Genomic DNA, 21,255 nt, shown 5'->3' on the forward strand with positions numbered 1-21,255 from the left:
TCCCCCCCAGAGCTGCCTGCGAGCAAGCACACAAAAAATCCCTCCCCCGTCCCCGCGTGGCTGGATCGCCCTGGTGGCTCGATCCGCTCCGAAGTGGCTCTGGCGCGCCACTCTAAAGAACCCTGCCTAAAATAAGACCCTCCCCCCGTGGCCGGATCGCCCTGGTGGCTCGATCCCTTTCCAACAGTGGCTCTGGCGCGCCACTCTAAAGAACCCTGCCTAAAATAAGACCCTCCCGTCCTCGTCTACCTTGACGAAATACGTATCATCGCGCACCGCAGCCACTCTGAAAGAAGCGGCTCTTGTCTACATACAGTACCTGCAAGCAAGTGGCTCTGGCGCGCCACTCTAAACAACCCGGCCTGAAATAAGCCCTCCCCCCCCCCGTACCCTTCCTCGACTAGATTCAGTCACTCGTCCATTATCGCTTTAAAGGAGCGACCTGAATAGCGGTCCGAGAAACGACGGACGTGGTCAACCGCAGCTGGTCGAGTACGTCGGCGGATCGGCGGGATAGGGAGTTCTAGCTCTCCCTTGTGCGCTTCGCCGCCAGACGGACTCGGGGCACCACGCACACACCAAGGCTCGCGACGCGTCGACGCCCACCGCGGCATCTTGTCTTTCAAGGGCCCATCCGCGTGCCTGAACGGGATTCTGGGACTCTGGTTGGAAGGCAGTCTTGGTGTCTTCGCACGTGGGGCGGGGATGGTTTGCGCTCATCGGCTGGTCTTCCGAAAGGGTGGTGAACGTCGACGCCTAGCTGATGCCTCGCGGGACGGTCACGTCAAGCGGCGACGGCGCTGCTGCCCACCCGCTTCCGCTTAGGCCCTGCCGCCTTGCTCCCGGCCTTTGCGCTGCCTCCCGACGATCGACCTGCCCCGGCTGCGCCGGCGCCGCCGCTGCCAGCCTGGCCGTCTGCTGCTCCGGCACCGCCACCGCCGCCGCCGTTGGCCGCAGCGGCCTTGGCGAGCGCCTTTTGCGCCCATCCGGGCGTCCACATCAGCCGGCTGGGCAGCTTGCCCGTCGGCGGCACCTTGTACTTTTGCCGCTCCTGCTCCTCGTCCGGCAGCGTGTCGGCCCACACCTCGGCGTCCTCTTCCACGTCGACCGGCTTCGACATGGCCCGCCGCTGCCGGAACTTTTCCCGATACCACCCCTGCAGCAGTCCGATCTGCGCGGGAACCGCCGACGACGTGAGCGGTACGTAGGGCGGCGGGGGAGGATAAGGCAGCACCTCCTCCTTTGCGACTCTGTTTTCGCGCGCAATCGTCCAGGGGCGCAAGGTGACAAGGGTCGTCAGCAACAGCCCGCGCATGTGTCTCGATCTCGGTGCATATCGACGTCTGTGCCCCGCCCTGTACGTACCCTTTTGCGGCGACCGACGCCCTGGCCTGGCCCCTGCCGTGGAAAAGGCGGCTGGGCACTGTGAGGCCAGAGATGCCCAGTTCCTGGTCGAGGCCCATCTCGCGAAAGCCGAAAAAGTCGTCGCCCAGGCCTTCGGCAAAGTTGCCGCTCATTAGAGCCTCACCGCCGTCGGCAAACAGCGCATCGTCCTCGAGCACGCCCTTCTCGGCGCTTTGCTGTTGGTCGAGGGAGGAGGGAGAAAGAAGCGAGGAACATGACACGGGCGGGCAAAGTCAGCGGATCCGATCTGGCAACAGAGACGACCGAAAGAGGCACATGGCCAGGGCTCGACTCACCGTCAGCTGCTCCTTGTACGACTGCCGCAGCTTCCGCAGCAGATCGCCCATCTTGCCTCCGTACCGCTCGACGTCATCGCGGATGTAGCTCTCGAGCCCGGCCACGTCAGTGTTGCCGCTCTCGAGCAGTGTGTGCAGGATCATCTCTTCGGCGCTCATCTTGCTGGCGTACCGGTCAGAGTAGACGCGCATCGTCCGGCCAACGTTCATCAGGAACTCGGCCATGACGTCGGTCAGGACGTCGACCGCCGCCCGATGCCCGCCCTCGAAGCCGTGGTGCGCGAGCAGGTTCTTTGTGTTCCACGCGAGATGGTCCTGCGCCGACTCTGGGCTGATGCGCGCCAGCGGGTTGCGGTCCAGGTGCGCGTCTGGCGGCTCGTCGTCCTCGTCCGCGGAAGGGTAGTCGTCGCTCTCCTCGTCCGACGAGACGTGGGTGAGGTAGGCCGGTATCGGGGCCTCGCTCTCGACGACGTGGGCCAGGTTGAGAAACTTCTGGTGCGTTTCCTGCACCTTCTGGATGGTGCGAACGTTGCGCGCAATCTGGCCTTGCAGGCCTGGCCGCTGGGTCGGTGGCAGCCGCCGCCGCTTCTTCCTCCGCGGCGCCGGATCTGACACGATTCCGCCTGCGTTGACCGCCGCGAGCCCCGGCCTGCCGTAGGAGGGAAGCTCGGGGAGACCGGCCATCATCAGCTCATCCGAGGTACAGGCAGTCCACCAGCAGGCAGATGCGTCCAGCACGTCGACCGAAGCAGGCAGCTCCGGCGTGGCCCTTTCCTTGCCCTTGAGCAGGCTGGGCCGAAAGATGCCCTCGAGCGTCGCAGAGAGCGGGTCGAGAGGGGAGCGGTCCTTGAGGCCTTCCATGGTCGAGCACGCCTGGACCAGCTCGGCGTCGTGCCCGCCAGCACCATTCACAACGGCAGGGATCCGACGGGACGATGGGCCGGCGTTGTTGTCGGCTTGGGTCCAAGACGCGATGGTTGACTCTGCCTGCAGCAGCGACCGGTCGAGCGATTGAAAGGTCGACATGGACTCGGCTGTCCGTACAAATGCAGGCCGCTGGTCGAAGGGCACACTGAGGGGATCCTGCCGTTTCCGCCCTGCCGAAAAGCGCGATCCATGCTTGTCGAGCGCGATGGCGGCTGGCGAGCTCATGCGACCAGCGGTGCCAAAGCCATAGCTCGCCGGTGCCTCGTGACCCGCCCGGTCATCGCCGTCCTGACCCTTGGCCGCGCGGGCGGCTTCGTTGGCCTCCCACTGGATGAGGGCGTCCTTGACATCGCTCTTGTCGCTGATGAACTCGAGCAGGTGGTCTGCCTTTTTGCGCATGAAGTGGACGTTGCGGCGCAGCGGGTGGCTGGGGTCGGTGTTGTACTTGAGGCAGTTGTCCCAGATGAGGCCGAGGTCGTGGGCGAACTGCTTCTTGCTCTTGTACTGGCCCGCCTTGACCTTTTTCTGCATGGTGCCAAGGTCCATGGGCTGCTTGATCACGTCGTAGTAGTCGGGCGCATCGCGCTTGCTGACCTTGGAGAGAAAGGCGGCCGAGTGCTCCGAGTAGTTGCGCAGCTCCGTGAGGATGCGGTCGATGGACTCGAGAAACTCTTCGCGCTCGTCGCGGCCCTTGCGGACCTCTGTGAGGAGCTTGCGCAGGTCGGTGTCATTGAGCCGAATCGACGAGCGCTTGGCCTCGATGGCCTGGAGCAGGTACTTCATCGCAGCCAGCGGATGCCGAGCAGAGGCAGTCGAGCAAGCCGCGATCGGGCGGTAGAGGGTCGTGACGGTTAAGTCACCACTGCGCCGCCCTGAATGTAGCCCGCTGCTGCCGGTTCAGTGCAGGAGCCAAGCCGCACTAGGCGAAAGAAGGCGAGGCCAGGGGAAGTTTGCGGTCTTCGGTCGTGGAGTGGGGCCAAGTCGGAGATGGGAATCCGGGTCGAGAGGTAGGGCTATGCACGACGCGGATGCATCGCGAAATGTGTGCAGTCGCAGCGGCGAGGACGTCGAGACCGCAGCGATGCTTCCGGGGATGTCCAAGCGTGAATGCGAGGGCGACGGGATATCGGTCGACGGCGAGTGGAGGCAGGGCGATGTCCGGTTCCACGGGAGGCGCGGCAGAGGGCAGGGCAGATGGCGCAAGACGGAGGCTGTCTGTTGGAGGTCAAAGCCGATGCGATTGGCGGGTGGCGGGTTGGTAGGCCACGGGTGCAGTCTGTGGGGGTATCAAGACAGGGTAGAGTCACGCGCCGATGCCAGCGAGTGGGACGTGACGAGCAGCAAGAGTGCGTCCAGGAAGCAAGGAGACACAGGCGCCGGATGGATGGGGTGAGGAGGTCGAGAGGCGAGGTGTGACTGCCACGCGCCAGAAGCGGGTTATCTTCTACGCGCGTTGAAGATGTGGAGTGGAGTTGGTCGGGGAGTCGAGGTCGGGAAGGAAGGCGTCGACGTGTGGTGTTGGCGAAACACCCGAGCCACCCACGCCCTGGCCAGGTCAGGTAGGCCTGGCCTGGCCAAGAGCGCGCGCCATCCAAACGCCTCGGATCGCGGGAGTGCCCTGCAGCAGCACCGGCGGCGGCGATCCTCGGCCTGCCAATTCGCCGGAATCGGACGCAAAGGCAGGAGGCATGGCACTCTCCCGATGTGGCCCCTCGAGCCCACACCCCGATCGGCGAGGGGCCAGGCAGGCCAGGCCCGGCCAGGCCAGGCCAGACCTGCACAGGCCACGGCTGCGAAGCTGTTGGTGGCCTCGGCCTCGGCCTGCACATGTCCAGCTGGCCGGCCAGCACAGCACTCGCGCTCCTCTTGTGCCCTGGCCTCGAGGCCGCCCTGCTTTCCTCGCCCGCTGGCTGCCCTGGTGGCTGCGTTTCCGTCTGGCCTCCCTTGCACCTTCCCCACCACCCTCCGACATACTCTCACCCCCAGACTACTCACACACCGACCGCCTCGTCTCTCGCTCCTCTCCTCGGCCCCCTCACGACAGGGCGATCGTCTCGCCACGAGGCCAGAGCGTCATCCCTCTCCCCCTCCAAAACCCCCTCGACCAACAAGCCGGGCCACACCATCCACCCCCGACCCCTTGCGCCGCATCGACCCACATCCTCACCATGCTGCACGGCTTCGACTTCCTCCGGCAGCAGTACTCCCAGCTGGCCAAGCCGGGCTCGGGACAGCAGACCGTCGCAGCCACCGTCCAGACGCTGGCCGACCGTCTGACAAAGGCAGAAGAGACCCAGTCGCCCCTCGAAGATCGCCGCGCCGCCGTCCTCGCCCTCAAGGGACTCAGCCGCGACCACACCCGCCTCGTCGGCGAAAAGGGCCTTCCAGCCCTACTCGTCAGCCTCGAGCGCGATGCCAAGGACGAGGAGCTCGCCCGGGCGCTCATCGAGTGCTGCATCACCCTCTGCGAAGTCCCGCCGGCCGGCAGCGAACCTCAGCGCCGCCCGGGAGCCAAGAGGAAGCAGTACGAGGCAGGACCGCCAGCCGGCCTGCTCAACACCGATATCTTCCTTTCCGAGCCCGGTCCGCTCCATGCCCTGCTGCCACTGCTCGCTCCCAACCGCGCCTTCTACACTCGCTTCGCCTCGCTCCAGCTGCTCGGCTCGTTGCTCCGGAACCGCCCCTCGAGGGTGCAGGACCATGTCCTGGTGGCACCCGGCGGCTGCGGTGCTGTCCTCGAGTGCCTCGCAGAGGGCGCCGGCTCCTCGGCCGAGATTGTGCGCAACGAGGCGCTCCTCCTGCTCCCGCACCTCGTCCACGGCAACGCCGACATCCAGAAGCTCGTCGCCTTCGAGGGCGTCTTTGAGAAGCTGCTCGACGTCTGCGCCGTCGAGGGTCGCATCGAGGGCGGCGTCATCGTCCAAGACGCCCTCGAGGGTCTCGAGGCGCTGCTGCGCTACAACGTCTCAAACCAGAACTACTTCCGCGAGACCCTGTCGATCCCCATGCTGGCGCCGTTGCTCTTCTACCCTCCACCGCCCAGCCAAGATGGCGGCGCGTTTGCCGAGCAGGAGCACGCCCGGCAGCTCGAGGCGTTCTCGTTTCAGGAGTGGGACCAGCAGAAGCTGCTCAACGCCAGGCTGGTCGTGGGCATCGTCGGCATGCTCGTCGGCGGTCAGGGCGAAGGCAGGAAGTCCAACCAGGCCGCCCTGCTCCAGTGCGGCGTCACAAAGTGCCTTGCGGAGCTGGCGCTCGCCTCGACGGCACCTGCGAGTCTCAAAGCTCAGTCGCTCCACGTGCTGGCCTCGCTGCTGCGGGCATCTCGCGTCAACCAGGACCAGCTCTCCACGCTCCACGTCTTCCCCATCCAGATGATCCTGGAGGAGGCGGACGGCGCAGGCGTCGCAGCAGGTGACGCGCACGACCAGCCCGGCGGCTCGGCGTCGGCGTCCGGTCGTCCCTCGGGCGACTATGCGCAGCAGCAGCAGCAGCAGCAAATGGCGGAACCGTCCTACACGCGGCTGCCTGCACGTCCCGCAGTGGCGGCCCTGATCGGAACTGCCGTCAATGGCGCCGGCACCAAGGGAGGTCTTGGCCTGCGAGCGGCGGCCTTGGCGTGCTTCGAGGCGTACGTGGCCGACAATCTCGATGCGCGCCTCGGCATCCTCAGCACCATGGCCTCGCCGCCAGATGACAACCCCAACCAGCAGAACGACGCAGACCGACCGTACAGCGCCGGCAGCGTGCTGGTCGAAGGTCTGGTGCAGAATCCAGCCACCGAGGCCGCGGCGCGAGGCAGCGACGCCTACAAGTACCTCATCTCGTCGATGCTCTTTTCCCACGTTGTGCGCGGCAGCGAGACGGCCAAAAAGGTGGCTCGACAGATTGCCGTCACCCCCGAAGGCCAGGTGATCAAGCGCCTTCGAAAGGAGGACGAAGATGGAGGCGGCGGCGACGACGACGACGAAGACGACGACCAGGCTTCGTTGATCCAGGTCGTCGTCGGCAATCTGACGATGGCCGAGCGCGAGCTGGCCGACGCGGTGCGGCGGGAGCGAGCTGGCACGCTTGCATCGACGTCGTCGAACGGTTTCTCGGCGGCCGACTGGACCCGCATCATGACGGGCTACCTCGTCGTCCTCTCCGTCTGGCTGTTCGAGTCTCCGCTGAGCGTGCGCGACTTCCTGTCCGAGTCGGCGACGCTGCAGGCGCTGATTCAGCCTGTGGCGCAGTCGTCGGGCGTTGACCCGCTCGTCCAGGCGCTGGCCGCCTTCCTCCTCGGAGTGGCATACGAGTTCGACACGAACCCGGGCAACGTCGCCGTGACGCGCGCCACGATGCAGCCCATCCTCCTCTCGCGGATCGGAGCCGACAACTTCGCCGTACGCCTCGAGCGGCTCAAGGACGATGCCCGCTTCGCCGACGTCAGCCCGGACGGCCTCGAAAAGCTAGCAAGGCTGGAAGAGGAGCGCGAGTTCAACGAGTTCCGCGCCCGCGAGAGGGAGGAGGCCCGTCTGGCCGCCGCTGCTGCCGCTTCGGCTGCCGCCGTTGGGGCTGAGGGGGCTGCGCAGGGTGCGGGGCAGGAGACGGGCGACGCGTCTGCCCGAGCGGGCGACAAAAAGCGGAGCGGCGACGACGACGAGGACGAGGAGGCAGCGAGGGACCGCGAGCTGGAGCTGAGCGGCATGGGCCACCTCAGCCGGAGGAGAAAGATGGGCCTCTGGTTCGACTGGGCCTTTGTCGAGTTCTGGCGGGCCAATTCTGGTGAGTCACGATGGGGCGGCTGCAGTTCTGGTCTGCTCGGTTGTGCCGATGCTGACGATGCGCTCGCCTTTTCCACGCCCTGTTGCAGTCATGATCCAAAAGACGATCCTGGTCGACCCGGCCTCGTCCTCGACGCAGCAGGCCTCGGCAACGACCGAGCTGCTGGATGCGCAGCGCCAACTCGACTCGGCTCGTGATACGATCGGCAAGCAGGGGCGCGAGCTCGAGGTGCTCGAAAAGAGGGTCGAGGAGCTCAGCCGGCTTCTGGACGAGGAGCGCAAGGCCGCCGCGGAGCGCATCGAGCAGCTGGAATCCGAATCGGCCCAGTCGGTGCCCCGGATGCAGCAGCTCCAGGACGAGGTCACGGCGATCCGGACCGAAGTGGAGTCGATCACTGCCGCCAAGGCCGAGGTCGAGGAAGAGGTCAAGAAGGTCAAGGCGGAGCTCGAGTCGGCCCGCGCCGAGATTGAGGCGAAGGTGTCCCACTTCCAACAGGAGATCGCCTCTGCTTCGGCAAAGGACGCTCAACGGGGCGACGAGGCCGCCGCGGCCGCTGTGGCCGAGGCAAAGGCGGCGAGCGAGGCAGAGGTTGCGGAGTGGAGGAAGAAGCACGACGAGCTGGTCGAGCAGCTGCGGCAGGTCGAGGCCGCGAGCCAGGCGCGGGAGGAGGAGCGGGCGCGCTCGCTCGAGGCCAAGACGAGGGAGCACGACGAGGTCGTCGAGCGGCTGCAGCGTCTCGAGGCCAGCGCCAAGGCGGAGAAGGAGGAGCAGGAGCGGGTGCTGCACGCCAAGACCGAGGAGGTTGACTCGCTCACGGCGCAGCTGTCGACGGTGACGCAGGAGCGGTCCGAGATCCAGGTGCGGGTCGAGGAACAGGCGAGCCGGATCGAGAGCCTCTCTTCGGACCTCAAGACCAAGCAGGACGAAGTCGAGTCCCTCAAATCCTCTGCTGCTGCTGCTGCTGCAGCGGCGGGGTCGGGCAGCGGCGACAAGAAGAGCAAGGGAGCGACGGCGCAAGGCAAGAAGGAGGACGAGGAGATGAAGAGGCTCAGGGCGGAAAAGGAGGACCTGACAAAGGAAAACGAGGACCTCCTCGTCCTCCTCGAGGAGCTGAGCTCCAAGCGCAAAAAGGACAAGGCGAGGATGCGCGAAAAGGGCCTCGAGGTCAGCGAAGACGAGGACGACGACGACGACGACGATGATGATGATGCCGACGAGGGCGATGACGAGTAGCGAGGTACGGCATGCGCGCTCGCTGGCCACCCTTGTAGCCCAATCGGAAACGACGGCTGTGCCTTCACCCGCCTTGCAGGCTGTGATGCGATCGCCGTGGTGCTCTGGCAATGGCCAGCATCGAGATCAGGACCGGGGGGAAAAAGGGGAAGCAGGCGAGTTCGATGTGATCTGGCTGCTGGTTCAGCATGTCGAATGCCCAGAACGGGAAAGAGTATGGCTACATGTGTAGGTTGCGACGATGTGCAGGCGCGGGCAGGTAGGCAGAAGGAAGAGCATGGCGAGGAAGCGGGTGGGTGACAAGTGACGGGTGACGGCAGACGGCAGACGGCAGACGGGAACGGCATGGCGAGAGCACGGCAGCGGCGGCGACCGCACTGCGCAGAGATGACCGGCAGGTCAGGCAGGAGGCTGACGGGCATCCTCGCTGCCAGCCTAGATCAACGACCACGGAGCCGCTCCGCCGCCAGGTACTGTCTCCTTTTTCTTGATCTGGGCAAACGCAGCCGCTGCAGCGACGGCAGCGACGGCCGAGGATCCGAGCAGATTCGTGTTGGACGGATCGTGCTGAGGCGGCGGCGGCGGCAGCGACGATGACATTGGTGCGGGAGCCTCGTCGGTCATTTCGGTGTCGACCATGATCGCGGTCGGTCGCGTCTGCTGCAGCTGTTGCGACTTGGTCTGCTGCGACTTGCTCTGTTGCTGCTGCTGCTGCTGCTGCTGCTGCTGCTGCTGCTGCTGCTGCTGCCGCTGCTGAGGCGACAGGTGCGAATCGACGTCAAAGCCGAGGCTGAGATCCGTGTCCGAAAGGTGGGACGAAGGCTGGGTGGCGGCAACACGCTCGTCCTCGGTCTCGTCTTCATCATCGTCGCCCGCTGGCTTAATGAGCGAGTAGCGCGAGGCCGGCTCCACGGGTCCGAGCACTTGACCCAGCGAGAAGCCGCTGCGACACGGGGATGCAATCAGGCGGCACGAAGGGAAAGCGTATAGCAGTGAACGTCAGTAGGGCGGTTCGCCAACACAATCTAGTCTAGCCTCGGTTCGCGACCACCACTCACCTGTTGAGCTCGCCGCTGGTTCTGCTGATGCCGAGCTTGGCCAGGTCGTTGGCAGGCATGCCGAGAAGCGCGATGCTGAAGAGGATCACCATCAAGGCCATGCTGCTCGCCGACCTGCGAGGGTTTGCCAGCTGGCCGAGGGTGTGGTGATGCTGGTCGCCTGCGCTGCCAGAGCCACGGTGTGTCGCGTCGCTAGACGTGGAGAGCGACGATGGAGAAGACGGAATGGATGGCGTGGTAGCCGCAGACGCTCCCGACCGTGCGTTGCGGTAGAGCAGGCCCAGCCCGAACCTGGGAGTGCCGATCCGCGGCAGCTGCGACCGCTTGCTCTTGCGCGCCGCCTCCGAGAAGCTCTCGATGGTGGGCGTGACGGCAAAGTTGAAGGATGTCTCTGCGTCCTCCTCCTTGATCCTGGTGCTGCCGGCGAGGCTGGCCGAGGGCTCCGAGGCCGCTTGCGACGAGGGGACGTTGACGTCGGGCGCAAGGCCTGGGGCAATCGTGAGCAGAGGCCCATGCGGCTGAGCATCGCGGAAGGGCGCAACGGGCAGCGTCTCGGGGCCGGACTGCCAGAACGTCGGTGCGTCGGCGGCGGCACCTGCCGGTGTCTGGGCCGGGGGAGAAGCGCTGGGCCTAGCCTGCTTGAGCGCCTCGAGCTCGAACATGAGGTTCTGCTCCCGCTGGCGGGATGCGGCGAGGTCGGCCTTGAGCTTGTCGATGGCGTCCGCCTGCCACGGTCGGGAGACGTTGGCACCATCTTGCTGCTGGGCGTCGCCGCATCCGCCATCGGGCTCGGCGCTGTCGCGGCTCGGCGCCAGCAGCGCATCGTCGGCGGTGGGAGCGATGCTAGCGCCCTGCTTGGCGATGACCTGTTCGAGACAGATGATGGCCATGGGGTCCTCGGGCGAGAGCAGGGAGGGCAGCACTGTCTGGCCGAGCCTTTCGATCCCCGCATTGTGTCCCGCGATGACCTCCCACATGCGCCAAGCCATAATCGACATGGCCTTGCACTTGACCTCGAGCTCCTCGAACTGCTCGCGCTTCCTCTGGCGAGAGAGAAATGCGGCGGCGCGGTTCTTGACCAGTCTGGCCTCCCGCTTGGTGAGGCCCGAGGTGTCTGGGTGGACAAACAGGCTGGAGTGCTTGGCGGTCGTGTCGATGACGGGGAACGGATTACCCGCCTCGGTAAACTGCGAGGCCGAGGGGGGAGGTCGCCTCTGGCTCGACTTCTTCGTCGACTTGTCCTGCGAGTATGAGCCTTCGGCTCCCATCGCAGATTCGGCGTGCTCGCTTTCGCGGGTGCCGGCCGCGCTCGGAGCGGCATCGCCCGCTTTTGCGACCTTCTTTTTGCCGCCCTTCTTTGGCGAAGGTCCTTTGGCCATTGCAGCCTCCGATGCGGCATCTGCAGACACAGACGCCACGGCCGCTACCGCCTGAGAGTCGATCACCGAGAGCTTCCGCTTCTTCTCAAACGGCGGGCTGGCGACCATCTCGTTGGGAAGCGTCACATCGGGCTGCGTCGGCGTCGAAAATGGCTGGTTGAGGAAGGCCAACGACGTCGAGAGGGCGTTGCAGTCGTCTTCGCTCTTGATCTGGACATTCTGAGCGAAGGGGAACGGCGCGGCTTGCAGCGGCGGCGGCGGCACGTTGTCCAGGGCAAGCGAGCCGATCGACTGTGCGAGGCCAGCTCCTTCGGTAATCGAGCGCCACATTTCGGCGCTCTGCTGCGGCGTGAACGACTGGAAGGGGTGACCATTGATCCCGTCGAAACGTGGCTGGAAGATGTCAGGGTTGAACGACGCACTCGCAGCCATCGCGGTGGGGCCAAAGGCCTGGCGTGCGAAGTCCGCCGCACCGAAGCCATGCAGCTGATCGTTCAGTTGCGCAGACGAAGCGCCGTTCGACGTCGGGGCCACGGGGTCGTTCGAGTCGGACTGCATGGAGCGAGGAGAGTGGAATGTGGACGGCGAGTCGATGGCATCGGCATTGCGGAAGAGATCGTCGACTTTTTCGGCCGAACCGCCAAGGAGAAACTCGTGGTTGAGGAAGCTGTCGAAGTCCGAAGAGCCGTCGAGGAGGTTGAGGCCGTCCATGTTGGTGAGGAGACTTTGCGTTGTTGGACAAGGTCGAGTCCAGGCGCGTTCGGAAAGGAGCGTTGTGCGTGTGGCGGCAAACGAAAAAGGAGTGCTCCAGGCAACTGGCGCGCGAGGCAAGGAGATCGGTCGGTTATAACTGAAGAGAGAGAGAGGGAGAGAGAGGGGTCGATGAAGCATGCGGCAGAGGTCAGCGGGGACGCTGCGCAGGCGGTGGGACCAAACGGGGAGCTCATCTCGGAGCGACGGCGCGCGATAACTTGGGGCGGCGGGAACCCGTGCCGGCCTACGGCCCCAGCCCAATCCGGTAAGGTTGCGAGGGTATCGCGGGGCCTCGTCCGAGGGTTGACCAGTCAGTCACTCACCTCCTGCGATGTCTCGAAGCGGAAAGGAATTGACGAGCTACGTTGCACTGGCAACGTGAGCTTGGAAGGGCGGAAGGCGAGGTCAACTCGACCGACAGGAGGTGTCGCACCGGGCAATGACGCGGCTTGGTCCGAGGCCGTGGCTGTGTAGGCCGAGCGCGAGTCGACGTGCTGCAGTGAGAGAGCAAAGGGCGACAAGGCTGTCGCAAAGAAGGGACCCGTAGAGAAAAGCGAAGAAAGCAGCGTGAGCTTGACTGTGGAGCGGCTGGAAAGGGAGAAGTGGACGGGACGATCGCTTCGAGCTTCCTTGATATGTAGGTATGTGTCCCGTCACAACGGCCGCCCGACAGAACGCTACTACTCACGTATGAGGTGGGGCCAAGAAGGCGGCGTCGGTGACGACGGGATGTGGGTCGACAGTCTTCGTCGAGAGGGGTGGGCGGGAAAGGTTCCGAAGGGCGCGAGGTCAGTTGGTGGCTGGGACGACGATTGGTGTGGGCGCGAATGGAAGAAGCAATGGCCCTCGCTCGGCGCCTGGGCGGAGCAAGGTCCGCTCTTATTCAGGAAGCGACGGGTCACATTGTGGCCGAAGCGCTCCCGATGCGGTCCGAGAGGCAGCGCAAAGGCGCTAGCCAGAAGAGCGATGGGCCCAATAATGTCTGGCGGCGCCTGACTGCGGTAGCACAGGTGCAGGCCCGAGCCAACGCTCGGTTCGACGCCTCTACTCTTGGCTACTAGGGGCGTAGCTCAAGCGCCAAATCTGGCCAAGATGCTCAAACTCACCGATCGAGCTGTTCGACGTGGAACGGCGAGCGGCGAGGAGGCAACAGGCCAATATCGAAGCGGTTGTTGAAGGACTGTGCGACCGTGACGTTGCCACTGCGTTGCTGCGTCGAGCGAGAGGGTGGCTTGCTGGTCGGGCCGCCGTCGAAGGGCCGGAACGTCAGCGAGGTGTACGTGCTGCGCGAGATGCCGGTGTGTGAGGGCTGGGCGCCGAGGGATTGCAGGCAGCTGTGCAGGTCCGAGCGCTCGGCGAGTTGCTACGGCCTATCGATGCGGTGAGAGGTGTCAGACGGTGGCGCTGGGCGTGGGCTGAAGGTGACTGCAGGTGCTGTACTGCTGCCACTGCTGCTTGCTCGACTCGACCAACGTCGGTGCTGCAGATGGCCGTAAGCTGGGGGGCAGAAGGAGGCAGGCGCAGGGGTGGTGGCCTGCAGAACGACAGCGCAGAGGGCGGGAGTGGTTGTGATGCTACGCAGCCCCGGTCGTCGGTATCGAGGTGGCCGCCGATGGGTGGGGCGGCGAGGTGGGTCTGTTTGAGGGTGGGCAAACTTGGGCCAAAGGGAACAAAGAAGAGGCGGGGCTGGTGCGGCGGGGCAAAAGTCCTGGCGTCGAGCAAGGGTCGGTGGTGCAAAGCGGTCCCGGCGGTCTGTGTGGCCGCGATGGTGGGTTCGTTGGTATTTGAAGCCAGAAGCAAGCAAGGAGGTGCGAGAGTAGTGAGTGTGCAAGAAGGGCGCGCGCGCTGCGTTTGCGGTAACGAGGTGGTAGCGTCGACTGGAATCCGACCCGTCCTGAGTGAGCCACAGGCTGCGACGTTGCGGGCGGCGAGGATGGAAGGGCAAAGGCCTAGTACTAGAGAGGGAATAGGGGTCGTTGACGGAGCGAGGGTGATGAAAAGAAAGGAGCGGAGAGCGAGGTGGGGGCGATGGCGTTGGATATGGGTGGGGGGGGGGGGGGGGCCGGGTCCTAAGGACCGAGCGTCGTTGACGGACGTCCTGGCCTGTCTGGCCTGGCCCTGCCTCGCCTCCCTGCCTCCCTGGAAGGCTGCCTTGCCTTGGCTGTCCGGCATCCTCGACGAGGCGCCGGCACCCCGCCCGCCCTGGCTGCCCGCCCGCGTCGAAGAGACCTACCGCGGCGACCAGCCAGCAGGCAGGCAGGCAAGCCCAGGGCAGGGCAGGCTAGGGCAGACCAGCCAGCCCAGGCTAGGCTCAAGGGGCCCAGCTGCATGAAGCATGCATGTGCTTCTGCAGAAGCCAAGCACGCACGACAGAGCGGCGCCAGGCCCACCGGCTGTCTTCCGGCGTCGAGCCTTGGCCGCCCGGGTGCGTGTAGGTACGTTGCCACCGCACCGTAGCCAACCGGCCGGCCTGGGCCATGAGGCAGTTAAGGTCCCTAGAACGCCCTCGCCGACGCCCCCGTCCAATTGCCTGGCCTTGCCTGCCTGCTGCTTGGACCGCCTGCCTGCATGCTTCGACACGACCTACGTACGTGGTGAGGTACACCGGACGTCGACGTCGACGCCCCGCGTACTCGAAAAGCAAGCAAGGTGGCAGGCTGTGTGGAACTTCGGCCCTCGCCTCGGCGTCGGAGCAGGCGACTTTCTCCCCGTCTCATCGCACAGCTACCGTAGCGTCAGCCAGGATCAAAGCGTGGACAAATGAATCTACCTCTGCCATGGCCGTTGAGGCCCCTTTGATGGAGCGACGCCAGACGGCTCACCTGTCTGCATCGCCGAAGCGGGCCACGCCGGTACCCGGTCGACGAGGGGCAGCTTGACCTCATGCCAAAGACTTACAACTGGCTAGGCCGCTTCGATGCAGCCATGGCGACGATGGCACAAGGCGAAGAGGCGGCCAAGCCAAGGCCAGACGGCCACTCCCGACGGCTTGCCGGCCCCTGCGGCCCGCGACGCGAACCCAACCAGCCAGGCAGGCAGGCTGGACCAGGTGGGTCAGGTAGTTGGGCTGCAGTACCGGGCCGCCGTCGCCCTCAGCATGATATGGCAGGCAGGCATACACCCCTGCCTGTCCGCCGTCAGCCCTGGCCCCTCCTCGGCGACGGGCAGCCCGTGTGGCGATGCGCTCCGCCCTAGCCTCGACCTCCTCCTGGCCCCAGCGAACCCAGCCTCGTGTGCGAGCTGCAAGGGCCCGGCGCTTTTTCCCTCTTCTCACCATCGGGCCACCTTGCTCTGATCGCGCCGCCCCTTTGTCGGATCCTACCTCTGGCTCGCACCCGCACCCTCGATCGAGCTCTCGACGCCCGGTCTTGCAATCCTTTGTTTCGACACCGAGTCAGCCTCTTCCCAGCACAAGGAGCAAGACGTACGAGGCCATCGCAAGCAAGCCTTCTGTCTGTGTACATACGGTATCGCCCCGCCTCTCGTCTCCGCCCATGCCTCGGCAACGAGTTGAGGGGTTGCAAGCGAAATATAATGGAGCGCCCAGAGGAAAACGCCGGGCTGTTATTGGCCAGAAGCCGCCTTCGAGGCGCCAAAGCCCTAAGGAGCACCCTCTTCCGCCGCATCTCTTGGTCCTCGCCTGAGCCTAATTCACATCTTCTTCTCGACAGAAGAAGAGATAGATAGAGCAGACAGAGGCCCGGCCCGTCGCCACGCTTGCCGCCTCATCTAGAGCTGGCGGTACGGGTACCGTACGCACGGTAGCGACAGCACGCCATCGCACCGCCTCGTTCCGACGGTCAACTTGACGCCGTGGAGAGCAGCTGCCGGGCGTGCGGGCGGCAAACCTCTTTCTGCGAGCAGCCCGCAGAAGAAGGTGGGGAAAGGCCACCCATGGCTACATAGGGGCAGGTGGGTCGATGGGTGGCCGTGTTCCGATGCAGGCCAACTCCAAGCCGGCAATCCGCACGTTCTCGTCGTCGTCTTGGTCCGCCAGCCAGCCAGCCGGGGCCGCTGCCGTGCCGTACGTGCGGTACGTCCTGTACGATACGGTGCGTCTCGACGCCGCCCACCGTTTCCACCGCGGGGAGCAGCGTACGCGCACACGTCTGTCGATCGACGTCGAAGGTCGAAGAAGCCAAAGTCGATGACTGGCATGCCGATCGCAGTCGATGCTGGTCTTGCTGCTGCCGCTGGTGGCGATGCCGATACCGGTAGCCACGCCGAGGGCCAGCGCCACAGACCCCGGAACCCTCTTTTGAGCGTCCGGCATCTCCTTGCAGCTGTCTGGCTTCCCGGTCAGGGGCCAAAGGCGCGGCGAGCATGGCACCGCCAGGCACGACCGCGCTTGGCACTGAATCGGGGCCGACACGGCACAGGATAAAGCTCAACATCGGGCCATCACCTCGTGGTGGCGTCGTCGCAGCAGCCACATTGTCGACTCCGACAGCACCTCGATCTCCTCCATGGCACAGAGCGGCAGGCTCGTCCCCCACAGGCTTCACACGTCGTCAGCAACGGTTCCATTATTGATCTTCGACCTCGCAACCCTTCTGCGACGTCCCAGCGTCGTCCAACGACGGATTGTTCTGCGTTGCATTGATGTCGGCTGTACAAGGGGCAGAGCAGGATCAGAGCTCGTCCTTGCGAGCAGCCGCCTTGGCAGCGTCGGCCCGCGGGCCCAGAATGTCGAGGAGCTCGACTGGGTCGAAAGAAAAGGGGGCAGAAGCGGGACAAGGCGACCATCAGTCCAACCGCCACCGGTCTGCCTCGCCACGACATAGCTGCGCGGGCCCCGCAGGCACTCACCGTCAAAGACGAGCGCCGCGTTGGGAGGAATGACACCTCCCGCGCCTCGCGAGCCGTACCCGAGCTCGGGGGGGATCTGGAGCTTGCGCTTCTCGCCGATGCACATGTCGGTCAGGCCGCGGTCCCAGCCGCGGATGACCTGGCCGGTGCCCAGGGTGAACTCGAACGGCTGGTTGCGGTCGAGCGACGAGTCAAACTTGGTCTTGTCCCACAGCGTTCCCGTGTAGTGCATGCTGAGGCGGTCGCCGTTTTGCGACTTGATGGGGCAGTCCGTAGGGCGGTGCTTGACGCCCACCTGGAGCTCCGTCGGCGGCTCCTTTGCGAGCACGGCGGCGGCAGAGGCAAAGAGGACGGCGAGCGTGGCTGCGACCTTCATCGTGGCGGGGGGATATGTTTTGTGTGGCGTAAGGTGCGTGGAGGGTTGCGGCGAGGCGCTGATGGTGTCGGCGGTGAGAGGGTGGCCCGGAGCAGCAGCAGCCCATACCTCTCACCTGCGAACCAGCTCAGACGAGGCTGACGTGGAGCCGGCTGGGCTCCCTTTGGCGCGCCCCCAGCCTCTTGCCGGTTCTTCGTGCAGCGTGGCTGGCCTGAAGGCCAAGCCCTGCGGTCGAGCCAGCCTTGAGCGGGGCCAGCTTCACTCGGCCGGTTGAAAGAGGGCTGGCTTGGCCCGCCGCGACTCTTGCAGAACCCTGGCGGCCACCTCTCCTCCCCTCTGCCACCATCCACCCTCCAGTCTTTCGCTCGCGACTCTCCCTCACCCGACCGCATCGACGCAGCACCCGCAGCATCCCCATCGAGGACCCAGCTCTCCCTCCGGCTCAGTTCGCTCTTCACCCGCCGCCTCGCCGCCACCATGTCGACAGCGCACCGTCCCACCTGGGAGGCGCAAAAAGCCAAGGCCGACTCGGCCCACCTCTCAGCGCAGACCGTCAAGGCCTACGTCCCGGCACACACCCGCCTCAAGTTCCGGCAACCCGCCCAGTCCGCAGATATCCGCAGCATCCAGACCAACCCGGAGCGGCGGAGGGACCTCAAGCGCGAGCTCGAGGCGGCCGAGAGGGAGGCCAAAAACAAGAAGAGGATAGCCCAGGGCCTGCCGCCGCTCGAGGACGACTCCACGGCAGGGGGGCACGCAGCTGGGCAGGAGGAGGAGGAGGAGGAGAGTGTCAAGAGGCGGAAGCTGATTGAGCAGGCGCGAGAGCTGGATCGAGACGATGACGACGATGATGGCGATGACGACGAGGAGGGCGGAGGCAAGGGCGACGCCAGGGCAGCAGGACACGGCGCAGCCAACGGCAAGGTCAAGGTCAACGGCACCGACGACGCCGACGGGCAAGGAGGGCCAGCTGCCGCTGCATCCGACGCCGGCTCTTCATCCGACTCGGACGACTCGGACGACTCAGACGACGGCGACGATGAAGAGGACGATACGGCGGCGCTGCTGCGCGAGCTGGAAAAGATCAAGCGGGAGCGCGCCGAGGAAAAGGCGAGGCAGGAGCAGGAACGCCAAAATGCCGAGCGGTCGCAGCGCGAAGACGAGATCGCACTGGGCAACCCGCTCCTCAACCTCGAAAACGCCATGAAGGCCGGTTCCGCCTCTCCCTCGGTCGCCAACGGCGGTGGCGGTGGCGGTGCGGGTGGCAAGCGTGGGTTCGGTGTCAAGAGGAGGTGGGACGACGATGTCATCTTCAAGAACCAGGCTAGCGGCGCGGCTAACCGCGACGGCGGATCTGGCGGCTTCGTCAACGACCTGACCCGTGAGTCCAGTCCGCTCGTCGGAGCATCGAGCGATCCTTAGGAGGTGAGGATAGGCGGCCCCCCGGTGCTCACCGTTGTCGTTTCTCCCCCTTGATCGAATGTCCTGGCCTCTGTTGTTCCACGGCAGGTTCCGAGTTCCACAAGAAGTTCATGAACGTAAGTCGTGCCTGCCGGCCCTTGTCAGCTGCAATAGACAGTCGAGGCGAGCCAGGAACTGACGGCATGTTCCCCTCTCCTCGCCCTCGCCCTCGCCCTCGCCGCCGCTGGCTCGACACAGCGCTACATCAAGTGATGCCCATGCACGCTACACTGCACCCGACTTAGGCTGGGCCGGTTGCAGAACCGATTTCGTTTCGTTCCATTCCATCCAAGCCCGAATCCTGTATCACTACTCTACGCCGTCCAATCCATCGCAACCGCAAATGCCGAGTCGCAGCAACAGCAGTGCGCATGCGTATCACAGAGCAGGGGGTACCGAACCCTGTCCCCTCATTGGGGCAGGGGCAGCTCACCTGGTCTTCCGGCTCTCGCCGTCCCACTCGACAGTCTGGATCTGGAATCCGGCAAACTTTTCCAGGCGGGACGCGAGCACCTCGGCGCCGAGGGTGGCCGAGGTGAGTACGCCGCCTTTGGCCGCGAGCGGGCCGCATCGCGCGCGGTCCTCGCGCGCGATGGTCAGGGCCGTCTCGACAATCATGCGGCTGGTGAGCGTGTAGCCCGGGTCGCCCTTGGCCTTCATGGTGCACACGGCCGCCGACTTCTTGGTGCGCGCCAGCGTCTCGACCCTCATCATGCCGTTCTCGAGCTTGGACGGCGACGGACCGCCGTTTTCGGGCAGGATCGAGGTGAGCAGCCATCGGAACTGCTCGTGGGTGGGTCGGGCCGGGATGGCAAAGAATGGCGACGATCCGAGCGTCAGCGCCTTGTTGACCACGTCCAGCAACGAGCGAGAATGAGCCCGTTTTGCGCTTCGACGGCACGGCTAGGCTACTCACGATGGCAATGTGGCCGAGCGACCAGCCAATCAGTCCGACCATGAACGACGCGAACCACGCGATGGGCCGGGCGGGCACAATGGCTCCATCCTGGTACTGGAACGTCTTGCCGTACGCCTCGTCGGCGTGGGCCTGCTGCAGCAGACCCCAGGATCGGTTGACGATGCGGTGGTTGTGCGGGGTAAAGGGCGTAATGGCGCCGTACTTGTTGAAGTGGGCAAAGTAGTGCGAGAGGTAGTGGGTCGACGTGTGTGAGCCGACGACTGTCGACGGAGCGGTGCAGGGGGACAGGAGGAAATTCAGGGGACCACCACTGGAGTCAGCACGAGGGCGGGTCCAAAGCAAGAGCAAGAGCGGAGGAGGACAGGGAGGCACTCTACGCACCCGGGCTGAGCCAGTCGGGCTTGCAGGCCGACAGCTGGGCTGGGTCGTGATGCATGTCGATGGCGCTGCTGATGGTGCCGCTCGACACCTGGTGCGCAGCGACGGGGAGAAGATGGGAGAGGTCGGGAGGTCGCCGTCAGTGGAGCCGTCGCGGTCATTGACCTTGCCTGGCATCATCTCGGATGGGCAGCACGCCAACTCACGCCTCCCTTGACGACGATTCCGCAGTCGGCGGTCAGGACCTCGGAGGCCGGGCCGCCGAGCTTCTTGGCGTGCTGAACGGCAAGGTAGGTCGAGAGGTCAAAGGGCAGGGCTGCAACGGGTCGCAAGGATGAGGAGGCCGGAGGTCAGCGCCGGAACCGCCTCGTTCAAGTGACGATGCCGCGAGTGCGGACTCACAGTCGAATCCGACCGAAGGGGCGATGATGATGCCCTTGGCCTGGGCCTCGAGGTGGTACCTGGCGGGCAGGGCGGGGACGAGAAGCGATGTCAGCATGCGAGGTACAGCAGCAGCAGCAGCAGCAGCAACAGGAGAGATCTGCTCCTCTGTGCTCACCTGTCAATGAGGGTGGCGTTGAAGCCAGTCTGAAGCGGCAGGAGAGGGGGGAATGGAAAAAAGAGCAGGTCAGCCAAAGTCGAGACGAGTTTGCATGCCTGTCTGGCGACGGCTCACCTCTCCGCTGAGATCGACGTAGGAGGTGGCGGCCTCGACGCAGGCCTTTACGACGTTGTCTGCGTTGTTTTTGCGGTAGGGGCCGGCGAGGTTGATGACGACGGAGACCTGCTTTGCCATTTCGACGAGGGAGTTGTACTTTGTCGAGTCGGCCTCGAGGGTGCCGACGTCGGTCGAGAGGCCGAGGTCGGCGCGGAGCTTCTTGAGCTTTGCCTGGTTCCTGCCGCCGAGGGCCCAGCGGGGCGACTCGGGGTGCGAGGCGAGGTAGCGGCAGACGAGCTTGCCGGTGAAGCCCGTGGCTCCGTAGACGACGACGTCGTAGGTGCGCGACATGGTGTACGTGGCTGGGAGGGGAGCAGAAGAGTCGGGGGGGGATGCAGAGGAGAGACGGACGGCTTGGAGAGATTGAGGGGAGGTGGTGGAAGGGTGGGACTGGTTGGTCTTGTATGGATGGCAAGCAGCAAGCAAGGTGACGCCGGGTTGAGGAAGCCGTTGGAAGGAAGAGAGACGAGGCCTCGTTCGTTGCGGTACCCTGTACGGCTCGGCCAGGCGGCAGCAGCCAAGAAGCCCAAGCCATGATGGCCAGGCAGGCGGATGGGCGTGAAACTGGTGCATGTGCCTCTGTGCAGGTGCACCGGTGCCCGGCATGGCCACGGCTCTCGACTGCCGGCTCTCTGGCAGACCAGCCGCAAGCCGACTTCCGAGAGCCAGTACGAGAGCCGGATGGCTTCCGACCCGACCATGCCAGCGCTCGGAGCCGTCACGTCCAAGCCTAGGCCTATTTGGGGTGCTGGACCCTAGCCTGCCTGCCTCAATGTGGCC

At 65.2% G+C, this 21,255-nt stretch overlaps 6 protein-coding genes across 6 annotated transcripts; 2 read left to right on the plus strand and 4 right to left on the minus strand.

Annotated features, from left to right (window-relative positions):
- Positions 1 to 784: 784 nt before the first annotated feature.
- Positions 785 to 3,410, minus strand: PFL1_05690 (uncharacterized protein; the record flags this gene model as incomplete). Its single annotated transcript, XM_007883225.1, has 3 exons — positions 785 to 1,250; positions 1,366 to 1,580; positions 1,701 to 3,410. 3 exons carry the CDS (start codon positions 3,408 to 3,410, stop codon positions 785 to 787), a joined length of 2,391 nt encoding a protein of 796 aa, XP_007881416.1.
- Positions 3,411 to 4,795: 1,385 nt separating this feature from the next.
- On the plus strand, positions 4,796 to 8,624 carry PFL1_05691 (uncharacterized protein; the record flags this gene model as incomplete). Its single annotated transcript, XM_007883226.1, has 2 exons — positions 4,796 to 7,391; positions 7,480 to 8,624. 2 exons carry the CDS (start codon positions 4,796 to 4,798, stop codon positions 8,622 to 8,624), a joined length of 3,741 nt encoding a protein of 1,246 aa, XP_007881417.1.
- A 435-nt stretch (positions 8,625 to 9,059) lies between these two features.
- On the minus strand, positions 9,060 to 11,772 carry PFL1_05692 (uncharacterized protein; the record flags this gene model as incomplete). Its single annotated transcript, XM_007883227.1, has 2 exons — positions 9,060 to 9,567; positions 9,683 to 11,772. The coding sequence occupies 2 exons, from the start codon at positions 11,770 to 11,772 to the stop codon at positions 9,060 to 9,062; spliced, it is 2,598 nt and encodes an 865-aa protein (XP_007881418.1).
- A 4,673-nt stretch (positions 11,773 to 16,445) lies between these two features.
- PFL1_05693 (uncharacterized protein) lies at positions 16,446 to 16,999 on the minus strand (the record flags this gene model as incomplete). The annotated part of the gene is made up of 2 exons (XM_007883228.1): positions 16,446 to 16,516; positions 16,624 to 16,999. The coding sequence occupies 2 exons, from the start codon at positions 16,997 to 16,999 to the stop codon at positions 16,446 to 16,448; spliced, it is 447 nt and encodes a 148-aa protein (XP_007881419.1).
- A 477-nt stretch (positions 17,000 to 17,476) lies between these two features.
- Positions 17,477 to 18,673, plus strand: PFL1_05694 (uncharacterized protein; the record flags this gene model as incomplete). The annotated part of the gene is made up of 3 exons (XM_007883229.1): positions 17,477 to 18,380; positions 18,509 to 18,537; positions 18,659 to 18,673. The coding sequence occupies 3 exons, from the start codon at positions 17,477 to 17,479 to the stop codon at positions 18,671 to 18,673; spliced, it is 948 nt and encodes a 315-aa protein (XP_007881420.1).
- A 216-nt stretch (positions 18,674 to 18,889) lies between these two features.
- Positions 18,890 to 20,766, minus strand: PFL1_05695 (uncharacterized protein; the record flags this gene model as incomplete). The annotated part of the gene is made up of 7 exons (XM_007883230.1): positions 18,890 to 19,243; positions 19,377 to 19,639; positions 19,761 to 19,848; positions 19,964 to 20,073; positions 20,160 to 20,218; positions 20,317 to 20,345; positions 20,434 to 20,766. The coding sequence occupies 7 exons, from the start codon at positions 20,764 to 20,766 to the stop codon at positions 18,890 to 18,892; spliced, it is 1,236 nt and encodes a 411-aa protein (XP_007881421.1).
- Between the last annotated feature and the right edge of the window lie 489 nt (positions 20,767 to 21,255).

This window comes from Pseudozyma flocculosa (assembly GCF_000417875.1).
Source record: "Pseudozyma flocculosa PF-1 unplaced genomic scaffold scaffold00021, whole genome shotgun sequence".
Classification (NCBI taxonomy): domain Eukaryota; kingdom Fungi; phylum Basidiomycota; class Ustilaginomycetes; order Ustilaginales; family Ustilaginaceae; genus Pseudozyma; species Pseudozyma flocculosa.